Source organism: Podarcis cretensis (genome assembly GCF_951804945.1).
Source record: "Podarcis cretensis genome assembly, chromosome: 7".
NCBI classification, from domain to species: domain Eukaryota; kingdom Metazoa; phylum Chordata; class Lepidosauria; order Squamata; family Lacertidae; genus Podarcis; species Podarcis cretensis.
In genome coordinates, this window is record NC_137176.1 from 43,380,192 (window position 1) to 43,399,446 (window position 19,255).

The 19,255-nt window shown below is 40.5% G+C and overlaps 1 protein-coding gene across 5 annotated transcripts in view; it reads left to right on the plus strand.

The window, feature by feature from the left end:
- PIEZO2 (piezo type mechanosensitive ion channel component 2) overlaps positions 1–19,255 on the plus strand; it is a 203,256-nt gene that overhangs the window by 80,534 nt on the left and 103,467 nt on the right. For all 5 annotated transcript variants that reach the window (XM_079982831.1, XM_079982834.1, XM_079982833.1 and 2 more), the window contains exon 4: positions 7,953–7,995. In XM_079982831.1, coding sequence (XP_079838957.1) covers positions 7,953–7,995 — 43 coding nt within the window. The remainder of the gene's footprint in view (positions 1–7,952; positions 7,996–19,255) is intronic.

Consider the following 19,255-nt stretch of genomic DNA (forward strand, 5'->3'; position numbering starts at 1 on the left):
CATCCATATCTTGTAAGAGTGGGAGTAGAGGGGTTGAGGTGAGGAGTCAAATGGGCAGATGTCTTATCTTTGCCGTGTGCTCTTTTGGGAGGAAGGGCAGGATATAAACTTAATAAATAAAAGCTGATAACCTCCTGTCAAGTTTCCATGGAAGAATAACTTTATGATTTCAAACAGCGTTCTGTCACTTTCTCTTGAATGCTTGTGAAGAGGCACAGCAATGCACAGCTTACTGAAGTTTTGATAATTATAAAGGTCACACTGCCTTTAAGTGTTCCTGTTTTGAGCCTTGCTATGTATTCTCTTTACTAAATGGGAAGAATGGCAGTGTACTTGAAGCATGAGGGTGGGTGGCATTTGTTAGTGTTTTTATAGATGTTTTGAGGGACTTTAGAGAAAAGTTAGTGTTTCTCTGTTGCTAATGTTCGTTTGGAGAAATGTGCAAGTGTTGCCTAAATTAAAAAAGGGGCATAGGATTGTATATCCAGTGCATGAGTTGTTTGTGTTATTTCAGGGATATTTCACAAACATATGGACAGTAAAGACTAGCCACCCCCTAACCTGATGCCCCCCAGGTGCTTTGGACTAAAACTCCCATCAACAGCATGGCAAATCTTCAGTGATGATGGGAGTTGTAGTCCAGTAACTTTAAGGTAGCACCCACTTGGGAATGACTAAATACGGATCAACTATTGGGCTACATCTGACCAATGGATTGACTCTGTGCTGGCTGGGGTTTGTGGGAGTTAAGGCTGATTAAAGACTGTCACATCAGTGTAGGCCAGGACTCAGGTGGAATACCATTACAACAGGAAATACTTTTACAATGAAGTTTTAGGAGAGACTAAGACAGGACAGTTCTGCTTCACTTATCTGGGTTGGTTTGCTGCTTTACCTGTTAGTGTATGTCTACATTAAGGCAGGAAAAGGGTTGTATGACCCATTGTTTTATAGAGACCGATTTGCTTAAAATATATACTCTTAAAAGTTTATGCCTCTGATTTTCCCAGTGCATGCTGAAACACTATCATTTAGAGATATATAGTCAATATTGTAAACAATATGAAATACATTTTAATGGGTTGTAGCTGGCATTAGCTAGAACCTGAGAAGTTGTATTAATTTCAGGAGGTATTGCCAAATTTTAGCCAGAGAGTACAATGGAAATAGTGTTCAAAAACCTAATATGAAGAGAGAATATTTGATATACAAAACTATTCCCCATAAACTCTGCATACTTTCTTCACACAAATCTTGTGGAACCAAAGAATTTGGGGTTCCTTTCTCTTGCCTTTTTAAAATAGCTTTTGTTTAGTGTTTCTGATTTGAAATAAACCACAAATGCTCTCAGGACTTGGATCATGTATGTGTTAGAATTTCTGATCTATGATTGCAGTCATGGGCTTTTTGTCTATCACATGACGGTATGTGTTTTGACTCCACAGAGTGGGAAGTGACGGAAACAGGATGTTTGTGTTATTGTGTTTCTTGAAGTGGGACTATTGTCCTTTGTTCTTTTTCTCTTTGCTGTCTGATGCTAGAGAGAGAGAGGGAGCCATGCTGCAGTGCTCCATGTGTGTTTATATGGAAATAAAGTAGATTAGCCAAAATGCTGAGTTGCTGAGGTCTGTCACACAAGTTGCGCAAACTCTGCGGATCCCTAAGTGTGCCAGTGTCGGTTGGCATCGGTCGCTGTGATGTTCGGGCTGAAGAAAGCTTATGAAACTTGCGAATGATCGGCCAGGAGGGAGGGAACATGCCAGTCAGGCATGTGTCTCTGCCAGAGTCCTACTCGAGTGTAGGCTGAACTCCTGACAGTATGTACCAGTAGTTAACTATTCATTATCCATGCTTTTCTTCACTACTGAATGCATTCATTATTTATTGTTCTAATTGTTACCATGACAGTTCTCATGATCTTCATGCTCGCAGTCAAGAGAGCTGCCTGTTCTTAAAGTAGCCAACCTGATAACCTAGAGGTTTATAAGAAAAGGAAAGCATCCCACTGTGGTTATGCACAGCCATGTAAAAGGTAAAGGGACCCCTGACCATTAGGTCCAGTCGTGGCCGACTCTGGGGTTGCGGCGCTCATCTCGCTTTATTGGCCGAGGAAGCCGGCGTACAGCTTCCGGGTCATGTGGCCAGCAGGACTAAGCCGCTTCTGGCGAACCAAAACGGCGCATGGAAACGGCGTTTACCTTCCCGCCGGAGTGGTACCTATTTATCTACTTGCACTTTGACGTGCTTTCGAACTGCTAGGTTGGCAGGAGCAAGGACTGAGGAACAGGAGCTCACCCCATCGCAGGGATTTGAACCACCGACCTTCTGATCGGCAAGTCCTAGGCTCTGTGGTTTAACCCACAGCGCCACCCGCGTCCCTTCGCACAGCCATGTAGGCAATGGTATATTAACCCTGTATTACATTGACTGTTTTGAAAATGGAATAGTTATACTTGTTTTACATCAGCTGACATTTTATTAAGTTGGCAGATTAATTTTAGTTGCAGAAAATGGTGTCATCCCCTCTTCATTCTGGCTAGCCTCTTCACTAATTTCAGTTCCTTTCTGAAGTAGTGCAAATTTAAGTGTTTACAGTTTCTCATTGATATTACGATTCTTATTGGTATCTGTTTTCTTATGTTCCAGAAGTTAGATTTAAAACTTCTTATGTGTCTGCTTCTGGCAATCTAGTTCCTATACTAGTTCAAATAAGGCTATGCTTTGCTTTTCCTTTCTTTGCTTTTATATAAGACCTACCCCCTTTATTTCAAGCTAGTGGTATCCTTATCTTTCTTGCATCTTTTCATGCAGAAGTCTGATGATTTAACAGGCTATGTGTAAGAGATCGGATGCATTTCCTGTGTTTCCATTGAAATGCTCAATTTAAATATATTCACTAATAATATGTCAGGATTGCACTTCTGGATTTCATCTGTTACCTATACTAGCAGTATTTTCCCTCTCTACCAGTTGAGTTCTGTGTAGCATTTCAAAATGTACTGAGGTATCCACCATTCCCAGATGCATAGGCAGATATGATCTTTTCAAAATCAGGAGTGGAGAACCTGTTATCTTCCAGATGTTGCTGAACCATTGGCTTTGCTGGCGGTGACTGATGGGATTTAGAAGTCCAACAACATCTGAAAGGTTAGACATTCCTCATCCCCAGAAAGGATTAGTATCATACTAGAAGGCTGGGTAATTGTTAGGAGATGGATCTGTTTAAAGGCTTGGCTTTTGCCATTTAATTTCTTCTTCAAGTCTCATGAAATGTGGAAGACACTCAAAATTATTTTTTTCCTGGCTGTTAAGGTGCATGCAAGATGAAATTCCTAGATAATTTTAGATATGTCTGTTAATTTATTTATTCACTTGTGCACTCTCCAGATATTCTATGATATAACAGCAATAAAACTTCCCCCCCTTGACAAGCACGTACAGGATGAGATTCCTAGGCAGTTTAATGTGCTTGGCTGTGGTTAATGTTGTTTGTTGTATACTAATAGAAGTTATGATCCATTCTGATCTTAATATTTCATCATTTTATCAAGACATTTTTGTTCTGGCAGACATTTAGCTTGTTGGCTAAAATACTTTAAATACGCAGATCCCTTGCTATTTTTCTTATCATCAGCTGCTCCTGTCTTTGTTGTTTAAGGTTTTATGGTATCATTAACTACTGTTTTTTTCTGGGTGTGTTTAAAATTTTCACTGTGGCTACTACAATGGAAGACTGTCATGTGCATGGTCTGGAGTTATATGGTCTGTTTTGGCTGCCAATGTGGTAAATACATATTAGCAAAAAAATGCTGCGCCGGATATATTTTGGAAAGTAGGCATAATATCAAGTGCTATTACTCAATTGTTGCTATATATACTAAGTATATACTGAGATAGTATATACTTAGTATATCTAGTAACTCCTGAAATCTTATGTGATTTAGTCTCTCTTTGTCAATATATGTGCCCAACTTAATGCAAAGCAGAAACATGGAAAACAGATGGGAATTATTTAGCAGCTAAAACAGTCTGCAGCAAGTTCCTGAAACAAAATTTTAATCATAGGAACCTTATATTTTAAGTACAGCAACCTAACAATTGATAATATCATGCTTCTGTATGAGGAGCTTGAAGTGAAAAGTTAAACCAATGGCCATCAAAATACAGACTCTAAAGGTCTATAGAGAAAATGGCAAGAGTTAAAGCAGAGATATTGACTGGAGGAGGCCCAAAATGATTTGTTATTTGAAAAGTATACAGGAAAGTTTAACTAATGCAGCTTTCTTCAGGATTTTAAAAAATCAATGTTCTGCGGCTTGTTAGCAACATTCTCCCAAGGTTATTCCTTTAATTTGGAGCTGGGAAGGGATTATAAATGGAGAAGAGGGAGATATACTCCTTGAGGGTAGGGAACTTTTGGCCATCCAGATGGTGCTGGACTTCCAGCTTCCATCAACCCTGACCATTGGTCATGCTAGCTGTGGCTGATGGGAGTTCAGCAACACCTGCAGGGCCATAAGTTTCCCACCCCTGCTTTAAGGAATAGTTTTCTATTTGAGTAAGTGAGATATACACGTGGATGCAGATTTCTGCAAACAGATACCTTGTCTGCACTGGACATACACATGCAGTGTTATGTGCATCAATCCCCTGAATGCATGCCTGCTAAATCAGGTTGTGCAAATGCAGTGGTACAAACCTTGACACCTTTCCCAGGTTGATTGACAGCCTGGCTGGGGTATCGATTCCAATAGGTGATGCTGTTGTCATATCCAACGTCATTGGTCAGGGGCTGACCTAGCCATTAAGCAGAGAGGCGCAGCTGCATTAGACAGTATATGGTGGTGAGCAGCAAGGAGGTATTGGGCAACAGAGCTATGGGTGCCACATGCCCTGTGCTATGTGGCCGTTTAAGCTTGCCTGCTGCTCCCAGGTGTGGTGGGTGATGCTGTCCCACTATCAAATTAAGATTCAGTTGCTAGTCCAGTCTATGGAATTGGGGGTGGGTGGAGGGCATGGCATCTTAACCTTCACCTCATGCAACCCACTGTTTTGGATCAACCTCAGATTAGTCATCAGTTGGGCAGATGCATGCATGCAGGGTTTGAGATTAAATGTAATTGAGAAAAAGAAAGAATGGAGGGCACCAGGGTAAAAATGAAAAAAAATGAGACCCTGAAGATCCACTGTAAAATGATAAATTGAGGGAACATGTTTAAACTAAAGCACCCTACTCTTCAGAGAAACTATGTTGGGTGTAATCATTTTCATTTGAGGGTTCGTATTTTTTCATTTATAATTGCGCATGCTGTAGAATATTATGAACACCAATTTGCACATACTGCAGAAAACTACGAGCACCAACATTCTCATTATACATGAGGCATGTTTATTTTCTAGCATTAACTGAAACCAGGTTATCTGCTTGTGATATGATTATCCTTGCTGCACTCTTTTTTGATTACTGATTATTTAAAACATTTTCTTATTAATATGTCATTAATATAGACAAATATGTCTATTAGTCATAATAGCATAACAGGTTATATTCCAATGTTGTATTCCATTTCTCAACCATCGATGTCAGCTATCTAATTTTGTCCCTGCAATAGATCTTATCTGTTGACTGTATCTAATATTTAAATTAGATATCCCTTAAGCAAGACTGCAAATTTACAATGTCTTGCATGTGCAATCTTTTGCAGTCAAGTAGAAGGCCAGCAATTATCCTCCACATAATTAATTAAGACAGTCAGAGGAACCATTTTAAAGTTAACCCCAGTTGCTTGATAAACAACAGTTTGAAACAGTAAATTTGAGCAGGATTGAATGAATGTTTATTATTACGGCCCAACAGCCAGCATACTTTGATCAGGATTTTATACTCACTGAAACGGCAACATTCTGCTTAGCAATTCTAGAACTTGATTCTATCTCTGCCAAACATCTTGCTTTTTTAAAAATTGGCTTGAGTAACATACCTGTGATACATCATTTTGTAATGGACTTCCTGTATGCTATAACCAATTGAGAACATTATAATGGACCAAATGCAGTAAAATGGTAATTCCTAAAAAACCCTTATCCCCCCCCTTATATTTTAGTTTGTGTAACGTTAAAGGAGTGCTCATTTTCCTATTATTATATTTAGACTCCTATGCAAAGTTTCTTTAACATGATGTTATTTCCAGTTGTAGTTAGTACAAAATATTTTACCTGAAATCTTTTGAATCTGGGGATGAGAGGGAGGAGAATCAGTCATCTGCTCATGCTCTTATTTCTTCATGGGTGAGAAAATCTGTGAATGTAAAATTTCTATTTTCCCAATCAGAAAAATAACCTATAACCTAAAATATATATTCAAATTAAACATGGAGAGCAGGAAAGTTACATCTGTTCTTACTAGATTACTAGTAAAACATATGGGTTTTTTCAGTTTTGTTGTCTCGGGACTTGTTCCACAGTTATCCTAACATTGGACTTAACCCATTTGTTATAATATTACCAAAGCAAAATGAACCACATCTATCCATATACCCAACTCCAGGCGTGTATAAGGCTATAATCCTAAACAGTTATAGAGCAGGAGTATAGCTAACCTGCCAGCCAGTGGTGAGTGTGGCCATTCCACGCTCTTGCACACAGTCACATTCCTGTCCTCAGCATCTCTGTGCATATCTGCTGAAGTGGACGTTATCACCCACTTCTGGCTTGTTAAGTGTTTGGTCCAATAATTTAGAGAAGGGGTGATTTGCATCCCCATCAGTGTGCTGGGCTATGTGTCTGCTGTATTTCTTCTTCTTTCTTTTTGCTGCTTCCACCAAAACCAGTGGAATTTGGGAAGTCTGGGAAATATCATTTGGAAGCTAGATCAGGCTTCCAAATTTGGGGGGCGGGAGTGGCTTAGCCACTCATGTACTCAGAAATAATCCCTATTGAACACAGTAGAAATTAACTTCCCAGTAAACCTGCATTTCATAAAATTTCACTGTAAAAGGTTGCTAGTAAGTTGGTATGAGGGACGTGGGTGGCACTGTGGGTTAAACCTCAGAGCCTAGGATTTGCCAATCAGAAGGTCGGCGGTTCGAATCCCTGCAACGGGGTGAACTCCCGTTGCTCGGTGCCTGCTCCTGCCAACCTAGCAGTTTCAAAAGCACATCAAAGTGCAAGTAGATAAATAGGTACTGTTCTGGCAGGCCGGTTAACAGCGTTTCCGTGTGCTCCTCTGGTTCGCCAGAAGCGGCTTAGTCATGCTGGCCACATGACCTGGAAGCTGTACGCCGGCTCCCCTGGCCAATAAAGCGAGATGAGCGCCGCAACCCCAGAGTCAGTCACGACTGGACCTAATGGTCAGGGGTCCCTTTACCTTTACAAGTTGGTATTAATGTAAGAGAGCTCCTATTAGAAAAACAAGTGGAAGCCAGGGGTGTTAAATGAAAAATGGATGAATTCAAAATGCTAAGGTACTCATTTGTGTTTGAGCAGTGACGCCACACCTTTCTGAATAAAAGTTAGTGGAATAGTGTCCTCTTCTGTGCTGTTGGGTTACCATATTGTAAACTGGTATATTGAAAATTTGGGCTGTTTACCACAGACCCCCGTGTTCCTGCTTCTACAGTGCTATGGGTGTTGCTCCTGTACCACATAGATAAAATGAGAAGCCCAGGATTAAGCAAGAGAAGCCCATGCTGTGGCTCTTTCCTATGCCTATGGTGATACTGATTAAAATGGACTGGCATGGGCATGGGGCCTATCACTGAATGCGCCTTGGCTTTTCCAACTACCAAGCCACTTGAGGACTAGTACTGTACACTATTCATTCTAGCAACTGTGGCATAAATATCAGGCTGAAGGTTCAGCTGCCAAATAACGGTAATAAATGAATGGAAAACAATTAAATGAAAAATGAAAAAAGATGTTAATGAATCCCCTTCCTTTATGTTTTTCTATAGGCTTGACCTGGGAAAAAACACTCCGGCAAATTGGATTTGAAAGGTAAGCATTGGGTGTTGATTTTCTATTGTTTACAAAACCGAATTTTGAAATGGAGAGAGAGAATAAATAGAAAAGTTAGCAAATCCTCATGTTCAGCAACTGAGACTTACTCTTGACACTATTTGTAATATTTGAATATTTAATTATATTTACACACATTGGGAACCAGTGTGGTGTAGTGATTAGCATGTCAGACTTGGACTTTGGAAACCAAGGTACAAATCCCCGCTCAGCCATGGAGCTCACTTGGGCCAGTCTCTGCATCTCAGCCTAAACTACATCACATAGTTGTTGTGAGGCTTAACATTTTGTAATTAGATAATACATTCTTATTTTGGACACTATTGTTGTTATTTCTAACCTTGGAGAATAGTAACACTGGCCATTTAGATTTTCTGTTTCACATGAGATAATCTTTCAAAATGTTGTAGCTTGAGCAAAGTAGCTTAATATTCAGGAAATGTCTTGGGTAAAGAGCATTTCAGTTAAATGGAAGATACCTAGGTTTCATAGATTTAAATGAAGGTTGTATATGTATTGATTTACGAGACAGTAAAAGATGACTGTAACACGATGTACTGCAATAGTAATCACTCTTAGCAGAATCTCTTACATGAATTTTCTTGGTGAGTGCCAGTAGAGCTTAAACTTCCCTTCCCCACATCTGCCCCCTATGCCTGGCATTTAATTTTAAAATAAAAAACAGAATTTGCTAATCACTCTTTTAAATTTACATCTGGTTGGCCCTGAGTGCACTCCTGAAATGCAGTGATAATCCAATTCAACACAAATATTGCTTCAGACTAGTTTATGGCATGCAAGTATGTACCTAAAACTGTAAATGTTTGACTTCTCTTTCTCCCGCTCCTAAAGGCAGATATAAATTTTAAGAGACCCAAACTTATGTCACTGTATGACCTAAAATTAAAAATGTATGTGTGAAAATGACATGCAGACTGTTGTGTCTGTATATTCTAAGAGTTTGAAGATGGGATGTGGGAGGAGTTAGCAGGTATTCAAATTAGACTCTGCCAAATGCTCTGCATGTTTCTGGTTGCCCCAAGACCTATTGAGAAGGCGGAATAATCAATTGCTTGTCTCCCATCTCTGGAAGCACAACATTTCTAGATTTTGTGCGAGTCTAGGTTTTGGAGGGCCCCTCTACCACAGTGCTACCTTTTGTTTGATTACCAGGCAGCAAGCCAATGAACAAGCAGGCAGCGGCATCTACTTTTTGTTTATTGCTTCACCATTGTCAGGACCAGAATGAAAGGCAGCAGACTAGTAGGTTGCAATGGTGAAAGAAGAATACAGTGGTACCTCGCAAGACGAAAAACGCGCAAAACGAAAGAGTTTTCCGTTTTTTGAGTCGTTCCGCAAGACGAATTTCCCTATGGGCTTGCTTCCCAAGACGAAACGTCTTGCGAGTTATTGCGAGTTTGTTTCCTTTTTCATTAAGCCGCTAAGCCGTTAATAGCCGCTAAGCCATTAATAGCTGCTAAGCCGCTAATAGCCGTGCTTCGCAAGACGAAAAAACCACAAGACGAAGAGACTCGCGGAACAGATTAATTTCGTCTTGCGAGGCACCACTGTAGCAGGTCTGGGGGCTCTGGTCAATGTGTAGCCTGGGTGTGAGCCCTCAGCAGATGCCAGCCCAGTTACTTGATGCTGGCCTGGACTTTAGGTGGTGCTTAACCTGGGCAGACTGGCTCTTACTGGAAATGAGAATGGAGCATCCCACGAAGCTCTGGCCTTTTTACACCTGATCATGGGATGGTGGGGCCTGAGGCTGCTGAGGTGTTGTTGGGGAGGGAGTTGTTGCTCTTGTTGCTGCTGGAGTTTTTCGCTTTTTTTGTATCTTTTTCCTGTGATTTATGTGGAAATTGTTCAGTTTGGTTTTGTATTTTGTATTTACTACTGATGGCTACTTTTGTTATTTTGTAGTTATGTATTTTTTCATTATGTAAGCTGCCTTGAGCATGGCTTGAACTGTTGAAAGGCGGCATACAAATAAATTTATGTAATGTATGTTAACTGATGCTGGATTGCTACATCTAGTCCAAATTTACTATCTAGTCTGATGAAGAGCTCTGGAGAACTTGAAAGCTTATAGTATTATATTTCAGCATATTTTCTGTATATCATTTTGTATGAAACATATACAATCTAAGCTAAAACACCTGTGATTTTAGCATAATAAAATAGTGAATCTGGTTATTTTTTTATAGAAAGTAAAGCACAACAGCATCACAGGACATCACATATTTAGAGTGTATGGGTTGCTGAAAGTAGTACACAGACCTCAGTGCGTCTTCACACTTGTTTATTTAGGATCATAGCTGGTGACGTGTACAACTGACTTCCCTTGTTTAAATTAAGATGTTTCTAAACTGATTTAGTGATGTTCTGGCAAGTTTATACACAGATGAGTCATAAGACTATTCACTGTTAGAGATGCTGCATAATCATAGGATAATTAAAAGGGACATGTGAAGCACTCATACAGACAAATATATACATATATATATTTGGAGGCAATCAACAACTTCTGCATGCAATATAATGTTTATAACAAGTGGGATTATAGGAACATAAACAGGAAGGTCATCAAAAGTCCTCTACAATTCTCATCTAGAAAAGTCTCTTTCCCCAATTTTGATTTAGCAGAATGTGCTGCTCTGCCTACAGGCCTCTCTTTTCTCTACACTCCCGCAAAAATGCTGCAAAATATTGCAATATTGTTTCTATGCAAGGACAGAGTGAAGCACAGGGGATGGTTTGCACACCTGTGATTTGTGAACTGGTTCACACTGACAGGAAGTAAAGGTGCAACTTGTTTGTACACACATTCCTTCTTTGAGACTCCTATGCACCTGTTGACGGTAGGAAAGCAATTTGCTGTGAATTAGTCCTCCAAGCAATTACTTCTACTGTGAGGGCAAACCTGCTTCCACAATGGCCCTCTTTTTTCTCCCTAGGGCACTCCCAGTGGGGGAATAGATTAAATTCACACAGAGAGGATATATATCTGTTTTTTGTGTGTGTCTGCATTTGGTTGTCTCAGCAGACTGCAATTAATCTTTCCTTTTGAAAAGTAATGCATTGTCATGATACTACAAGTGTGTGTTCCCTTCCACACGATTGCCATGGAAGCTATAGTGCCTACACCCACTTCAATAGTCAGGTGGGTTGTTGTTGTTTTTTGAATTTTTTTTCAATAGTCAGGTGTTTTCACAAAGGAAAACTGGGGGGAGGGGTTAGTATTATTTCAAATTATGTACCTACTATGTGGAATTTGATACCTGGCTAAAATATGTTACAACTTTTCAACATGTGAATGGATAGTTTATAGACATACAGTCATACCTCAGGTTGAATATGCTTCATGTTGAGTGCGTTCAAGTTGTGCTCCGCGGCAACCCGGAAGTAACGGAGCGTGTTACTTCCAGGTTTTGCTGCTCACGCATGCGCAGATGCTCAAAATGACATCACGCGCATGCGCAGACGTGCCGTCGCTAGTTACGTTTGCTTCTGGATGCAAACGGGGCTCCGGAACGGATCCCGTTCGTATCCAGAGGTACCACTGTATATTGTGCATGGACAAATATAATTACATTTGGAATGCATTTATAAAAAATATAGCAGCTTATAAATAAATATATATGCATTAGAATATTGCACTTATATACCTTTGTATTAGAAAGTATGCACAGAACTGTAGTGCTTTTTCTTTCTTCTTTTGTGTTTTTATGCACTTTTTGTTTCCTTTTTATTTTTTCACTTTTTAAAAATATTTTCAATAAAAATAAATCACACTCAAAAAGAATGCACAAACGTCACCAAGATAAAACTTTGCCACACCAAGTTCAGATACCTAGGTGTACAACTAACAAGAAACCTCAATAAATTATACTTCCAAAACTCCAACCCCTTGTGGCAACAAATTAACAAAGACCTAAAGAGATGGAACAACATGAACTTCACTCTCTCAGACAAAATAGCCATGATCAAAATGATCACACTCCCAAAACTAACCTACCTATTCCAAACCCTCCCAATCTTGATTCCCCCAACCCAACTCTGTAAATGGCAGAAAAAACTACACTTATTTATCTTCTCACACAAAAAACGAAGAATAAGCCCCAGATACCTGCACCTCCCTCCTCAGAGGGAGGATGGGGAATCCCCAACATAGAAGCATATTACATTGCCAACCAAGTATGCCACATAATCCGATATATACTAGAAGATGAGACAAAACAATGGATACACCTAGAGAGGGACACAATTGAAAATACCTGCACCACAGCATACCCATTCCCCCCAAACAAAGGAAAATTCCCACAACACTTAACAGGTACACACAGACCGTGCTTAAAGCATGGAAAGCAGAACTAGGCAAACTATCCCCAACCCTATCCCCACTAATTCCCCTGGCATAACACCCATTATTCCACCACACAGCACAAAACATCCAGATAAATACCTGGCAAACCAAAGGCCTATATTGCCTAACAGACTTCTATAAAAATAACAAACCCTTATCAACACAAGAAATACAAGATAAACTAGAAGACACCCAAATGCCCTGGTTCACTCACCACCAATTACATGTCCTTTTAAACAATCCAGTAGTAAAATCAGCAGCAACTAGGTCCCTAACAACCTTCGAAAACCTCCTCCTAACAACAAAGGGACACAGCAAAGGGATGGTATCTGCAATATACAAAATACTACTCCAAAACCCCATGAACCCCCTAGACGTACCATATTTTTCACACCAGATGATAAGATGCACCTAGTTTTTGGAGGAGGAAAACAAGAAAAAAAAAATATTCTGAATCCTAGAAGCCAGAACAGCAAGAGGGATCTGGCTTCTGGGATAGCCTCTTGCTGTTGTGGCTTCTGGGATAGCCGCCAAAGCCTCTCCCGGGCAGTGGGATGAAGGCTCCCCCTGCCCAGAAGAGGCTGCACGCGGCTAAGCTGCCCTCTGTCCCTTCCCCCACCTCCTGCAAAAACCAGCCAAGAGCCACGCGCTCTTTAAAGGGAGCCCGGGTCTTGCGGGCTTTTCTACAAGGTGGGAGAAGGACGGCCTGTCAGTGATGGGCTGCCCTTCTCCTCAGGATAAAGCCCGCAAGACCCGCGCTCCCTTTAAAGAGCACGCGGAGCGTGTTTGCGGCTCTTGGGGGCTTTTACCTGGGGAGGGAGAAGGGAAAGCCCCAAAGAGCCACACACACGCTAGGCACGGCTCTTTAAAGAGCGTGCGGATCTTGCTGGCTTTTGCGGGAGGTGGGGGATTTCCTCCACCTTCCACAAAAGCCAGGCAAGAGCCTCATGCTCTTTAAAGGGAGTGCGGCTCTTGGGGGCTTTTCTGGGAGGTGGGGGGGGGGGAAATACATTAAATAAATAAATAAATAAATTTAAAAAACACCACAATATTGCATTTCATCCTCATAAACCCAATAGTTTAACAGTAGTGTATGTGTGAATGCATGCTTGTTATATCTGTGGCCCAGGGGAGCAGGGAGAGAAGCAACTAGGCAACAAAAAGATGCATCTGGAAATTTTATATTTGCACAATAAGGATATCATTCTGGACAATTCAGTGAATTTTCTGTGTTCTTCCACTAAAGTAAGTTTTTTTTCTGATTAGCAGTTTAAACACAGCTGATAAGTTGCCAAGTGAAACATAAATAATAGCTCTTGAGAAACTCTGATTTAACAGCCCAGATTCACGATGCATCGTTTTAGATGACATAAAGAAACATTTTTGCCAAGAGAGCTGCAGCATGTCTAATACCAAAAAAAAATTATTGGCATTTAACATGTGTCACTTGTGTTGTGCATGTCACTGTGGTTGTAGATGTTGCAAAACAGCTCATAACTTTTTTCTCTGACAGCCAATACTCTTTTATTTTGTGGGATCAGATCTATGAAGACCATTTTTACCCACTGACGGGGGAAAAACTCAGCTCTTTAATTGTGGGAGCTTATCCTTTATTGAAATATAGCTGTATCAGCTCATGCTAGACTTGATATGGTTTGTGCATAAAGCTCATATTTGTAGAGGTGCAGCAGTGGAGTTGAATATAACAGTCAGTGTCCCAGAGGAAACCATTCACTTGTTTGCCATCGGTTTTTGCTAAACTGGGTTAATAATACACTGTCTTTAATTATAAATCTGTCAGCTGCATCTTATGATATATGCACTAAATGTCTGTGGTCTAACTACCAATTCACTTTTGCTTCACTAATGCTGGTCACGTTATGGTCTTGCTATTTTACGAAGTCTATAACTTTGGTGCCTTCTCACACCAGGGCTGGCCCTGGTAAACTGAAAAGGGCAAGTCACCCCCCTCAAAAGCATGGTGGCAGATGATAGGATTTGGTGGAGAAGGCTTTTACATTGCTTTTTAATTACTGACCTAACTTAACAGGTTTACAGCTGACACTCTGCATCCACTGTAGCTACATTTATTTTTAAGCTAATTTATACCTCCACCACTTTTTTAAAAATGCTATTTTCTGCCACCATCTCAGTCACCCATGGCTCTGTCCAAATCCATTATAGCAAGCTTATTAGAGATACTTTTCAGTCCTGTGATTTTGGGGAAACATCTTCTCAGGTACCGGTATTTACCAACATTTTGCCGTTTTCTCTGATGCTAAACTTCTACTTTAAGCAGTGTGTGTGTGTGAGATTGTGTGTATATATATCACATCAGAGCAGCCAAACAATGTGGAAGCTAAAACATTTTGTTATAAGAATTCATTATCTTAGGTTTTGTTAGTCACAGAAATAAACATACAGCTTTAATGATTGACTTCATCCTACCAGAATCCAGAGTGAATGTGTCTGAAGTGTTGTTTGATGCTTTACAAACAATCTCTCTCTCCTTGTGTGTAGAATTTACCCACAGAGAGATACAGCTGTATAACACAGCCCCTGCACTAAATGGCAGCAACAAAAATGCTACATCATCTGAGGCTCTTGCTTGTCATCCACTGAGGTATATGTATGCCATGCTTCATTCATAGATCTCAGGGTGGTTCACAACATAAATATTCAATCTAAATTATTTTGGAAGTCAATTATGCAAGCTTTGCAAGTAATGAAAATCATTTTAAGTACAAAAGTTAAATGCTTTCATGACCTACATATTTTCTAACTTTACCATGAAGTTTCTAAGGAACTTAAAAACCATTAGATGATTGTTTCTGCCAAAGAAGTTCTACTACGAAACATTTGCCCGTCTTCATTTGCCTGTAAAGCATTTGGCAAAATATTTGCATATGATTTCTTAAGTGATACCGGTCCTGCTGCTCCTTGTGCTTATTTTCCTTTCAGCTAAATTAATTTCAGGAATTTTTTTTCTGCCGTTTAATTCAGGTCTTGGACAGAATCAAGTATCTGATACATGCTATTTTATTGCTGGTGTTGTTTTGAGCAGTGAATTGTTTGACTGTTGCCAATGTTTTTCTTGGCATCACCTAACCTCCTGTGGACACCAGTAGCTAGGGAATGTATAGTGATTAACCAGCAGCGGCGTATGAACTGGTCTTTGTTTGAATCTGGAGAGCAATTTGGCGTTGCAGTTTGTCCAAAGAGCTACAGCTTGCATGCTATAATAATTTGCCTTTGTCTTTTTAATTTTGTTCTTTATCTTTTGTTCATGAATAAATAATAAAGAGACTTCAAAGAAAAACTGGAGCACAAATGAGCAAGGATGATCATGACTATTGGTATACTGTGGTTACATAATATGTCCAGGGTTTCTGAAAAACGACACTGCTCCATGTATTTATATACGTCTGTGGTGTAAGTTATTATTGCAAATGATTCATATTTCATTTATGCCTCAACAATATAAACTCGCTTGGCCCTCTCCAGCAACACATCAGTCTCCCAAACTCCTATACTTGCTTCCCCAGGAAAGCTGCTTTTAGCACACCCATGCCTGCTGTTAATTTCTCTAGCAGCTGGAGGTCCCAGTCAGAGATTAGTGGTCCAGCAACATAAATCAGTGATGCCTGAGGAAGTTGATGTTTATGAACTATTATATGAACTTATCTCATCTGCATCTCCCAGAGTAATGTGTGAATCAGAACTTAATTACAAGCTAGCTTTTACAGCTCCAGAATGTTCCAATAGAGTTCTCATCTAAAACCAAACAAAACAATGCACTAAAATGCATACCAGTATTTCACTGCATCCTGTCACCAGCGTTCAATACTTGCACCCCCCTTTTTCGGACCCCAGAAGTGGTCCCAGAGCATTCCTCGTGTGATAGTTGTAGGGTAACTGAGGCTCTGCTAGGACTCGGACCCATTCCTTTCCTCCTCTAGCCCCTGCCAGCCCTTCTCCCCGCATACCTCACCATCTTGGCCATGAGCTCCTAGGCTGAGCGCAGTGGGGTAGAATATTCCTCCCCATCCTCCAGCTGCTGCTTTTTTTATCGCTGTTTCAGCGGGAACTGATGCCAGGGACGGTTGGGCCATGTGGGCTAAGGGGAGATGCAACGGGCATTGGCAGGCCTGGCTGCAGGTGCTGCTGTCGCTGCTTGTTTGCTGTTCCCACGGCATTCCTTACCGGAACTTCCTTTCCAAATTTGAATGGCTGTTCTGCTCTTGTAATGCAAAGTATACAGTCATACCTCTTGTTACGTTTGGTTCAGGTTGAGCGTTTTTAGGTTGCGTCCCGTGGTGACCCAGAAGTACCGGAAAGGGTTGCTTCCTGGTTTCGCCGCATGCGCAGACATGCAAAATGATGTCATGCACATGCGCAGAAGCGGCGAATCACAACCCGTGCACGAGCAGACCCAGGTTGCTTTCTGCTCATGTTGCGAACGGGCCTCCGGAATGGATCCCATTCTCAACCAGAGGTACCACTGTAGATCCGTTTCATTCACCATAGAGATTCTGATAGATGAGTGGCGCCACTGCATGTAAGTAGGCTGGACAAGAGAACATATTTACAATGGAGGCTTCATTTTTACAGAAAGGTATGCTAATGTCTTTCCATTTTATCTCCCTATGGTCCCAATAACAACAATTACTTATCTCTGGCTTGCGCTCTCGCAGCTCCTTTGATCCACCTGCTGTTGTCCCCACTTCCCCCCCTCTTATAATGGTCGCACTTTCGTATTTACCGGCATAATAGTCACACCCCTCCCCCTTTTTGGAAAGGAAAAAATGGGCACAAAAATACGACCATTATGCAGTGAAAGACAGTATTTTCAGCAAACATGGGACAGATATCAAAATATATTATAAAATTTCTATTAATTATGCAGCCTTTTATGCAACCTTTTTGCATAACCATAAATTTATGTTTATTGCTTATGTGAGTAGAGTGATCCAGAAGCTTTGCTGGCATAATAAATGATTGTAAATTAATACCAGTGGCTGAATTGCTTGGTAAAATGGGAGAAAGAAGCCATTTGTGATCTCACTATTGCTGGTTAAATAGTTTCTGGTCTAAAAATTCAAAGCATGGAAATGCTGATGAAATATTGATTTTGTTGTGTGTAGGTTAATTAGCCAAGGATTAGTTTTTAATTACAGGAGAGGAAAGTAAAGTAAACCAATTGAATATGGAGGAAAATGCTAGGTATAAAAATTTCGGATAATCAGTGGAAATGCATTTTTTGTTGATGGTTCAAACATCTCTCCATGTTTTCTTCCAAAAGAAAATTACTATAAAAATATAGTCTGAAGCCAGGAATATTTGTCGGAAATTTGAGAGAACTATGTCAGTTTCATTTATATATGGTGGACTTGTTCAAAACTCAGCGTAGAATTACTTGTTGTGTAGTCACTGACCTCATATCTTTAGTTTCAATTATCATAATGGTGATGGTTTTGACTTTGCTGAATCTCCATAGACTAGACATATCTTGGCTTCAATATAAAACAAGATCTGTAAACAACTTTAAAACTGTATAAATGTTTTCTAGTCTGACTTTTCCTGCTTTAATTCCTTGATGTGCTGTGTATATATTGGCATGATTACATGTAGTGATCTGCAGACTATGACTAGGCTCATGTTCTTGAATTATTTCCTCTGCATGTATTTTTTTTAGTTATTGCTTTCTGCTTGTGGCGCTGCTTCAGAGCCCTACACAGAGTACCATGAAACCCCAAGATGAGCGTCCTTTGTATCCAAATGTTAAGGAGGATTTTATCATACATCACATGCTGATATGCAATAGACTGTTGGGAAAAATAGTAATATTCATCCATAGTTTGAGTGGTGTTAGGTTGACCTAATATGTGGATTGAATGCACTGGTTGCTGGAAGGGAATTTCTATGACCATGACTGTTCAACCTAGCACAACAACCCCACCATGTGGCAGTCTCCTACAGATGACTTCAGTGCCTGGATTCAGTCAGGTTGTGTATCCATAGAATGATCAGAGGAGGACTGACCACTGGCAGGAGTGTAGAGAGAGAAGAAATGTCATGGTGCATCTGCAGCAGCACAACTGGACGCCTTCATCTGCCCTAGCTGCAACAAAACATGTCTCTCCCATATCCATCTCTACAGCCACAGCAGGTGCTGCAACCTTCCAATAGTTTGACCTCAGTCCCCCAAGGCTCACTCCTCAATTGTCTCCCAAGATGGACAGATGCCAACAACAAGTGGTATACAGTGACAGTCCTATTCAGAGAAGAATTACGACAAATAACTAAGGTCCATTAATTTCACTGGGTCTACTCTGAGTAAAAGTTTGTTGAATACAACTCCATGCAATGTTCACTTTGGGTGAAGAGATACTTTTGTGGTGGACTTTGCCTCAGGACTTCCCAGAAACCACCAGCAACTACCACATGGTCCAGCCTAGGTCCTTGAATTCACAAATTAAAAAGTGCTGCCAATATCTCAAAGACCAAGCATGCTTATCAGCAGATAAAAGAGTTAGATTCCACATTAGTAAAATCTGAACAAATATCTCCTTGTCAACCAAGTCCAACTCTTTAACCGCTTCTGTCATAAATAGCTTCCCACGTTGGCTTGCTGCTGCCATAAATTTGTAAAAAACTTGCATACAGTAGACTATAAATCTCAGTAGGAATGCTCTTCTCACTCTATTTGTTAGTGCTCTCCAAGATTTGAATGTTCTTTCCTCTGACATGATCATACCCTTTGCCCTTTCCAGCTGGAGGCTTGGGCTCTTCTTAGGGTGATGGTGGCTATGGTGGCTTGTTCATACCAAGTGTTAGTGATTGTCATTTTTATCTCCTTCCTGCTCCTTCATC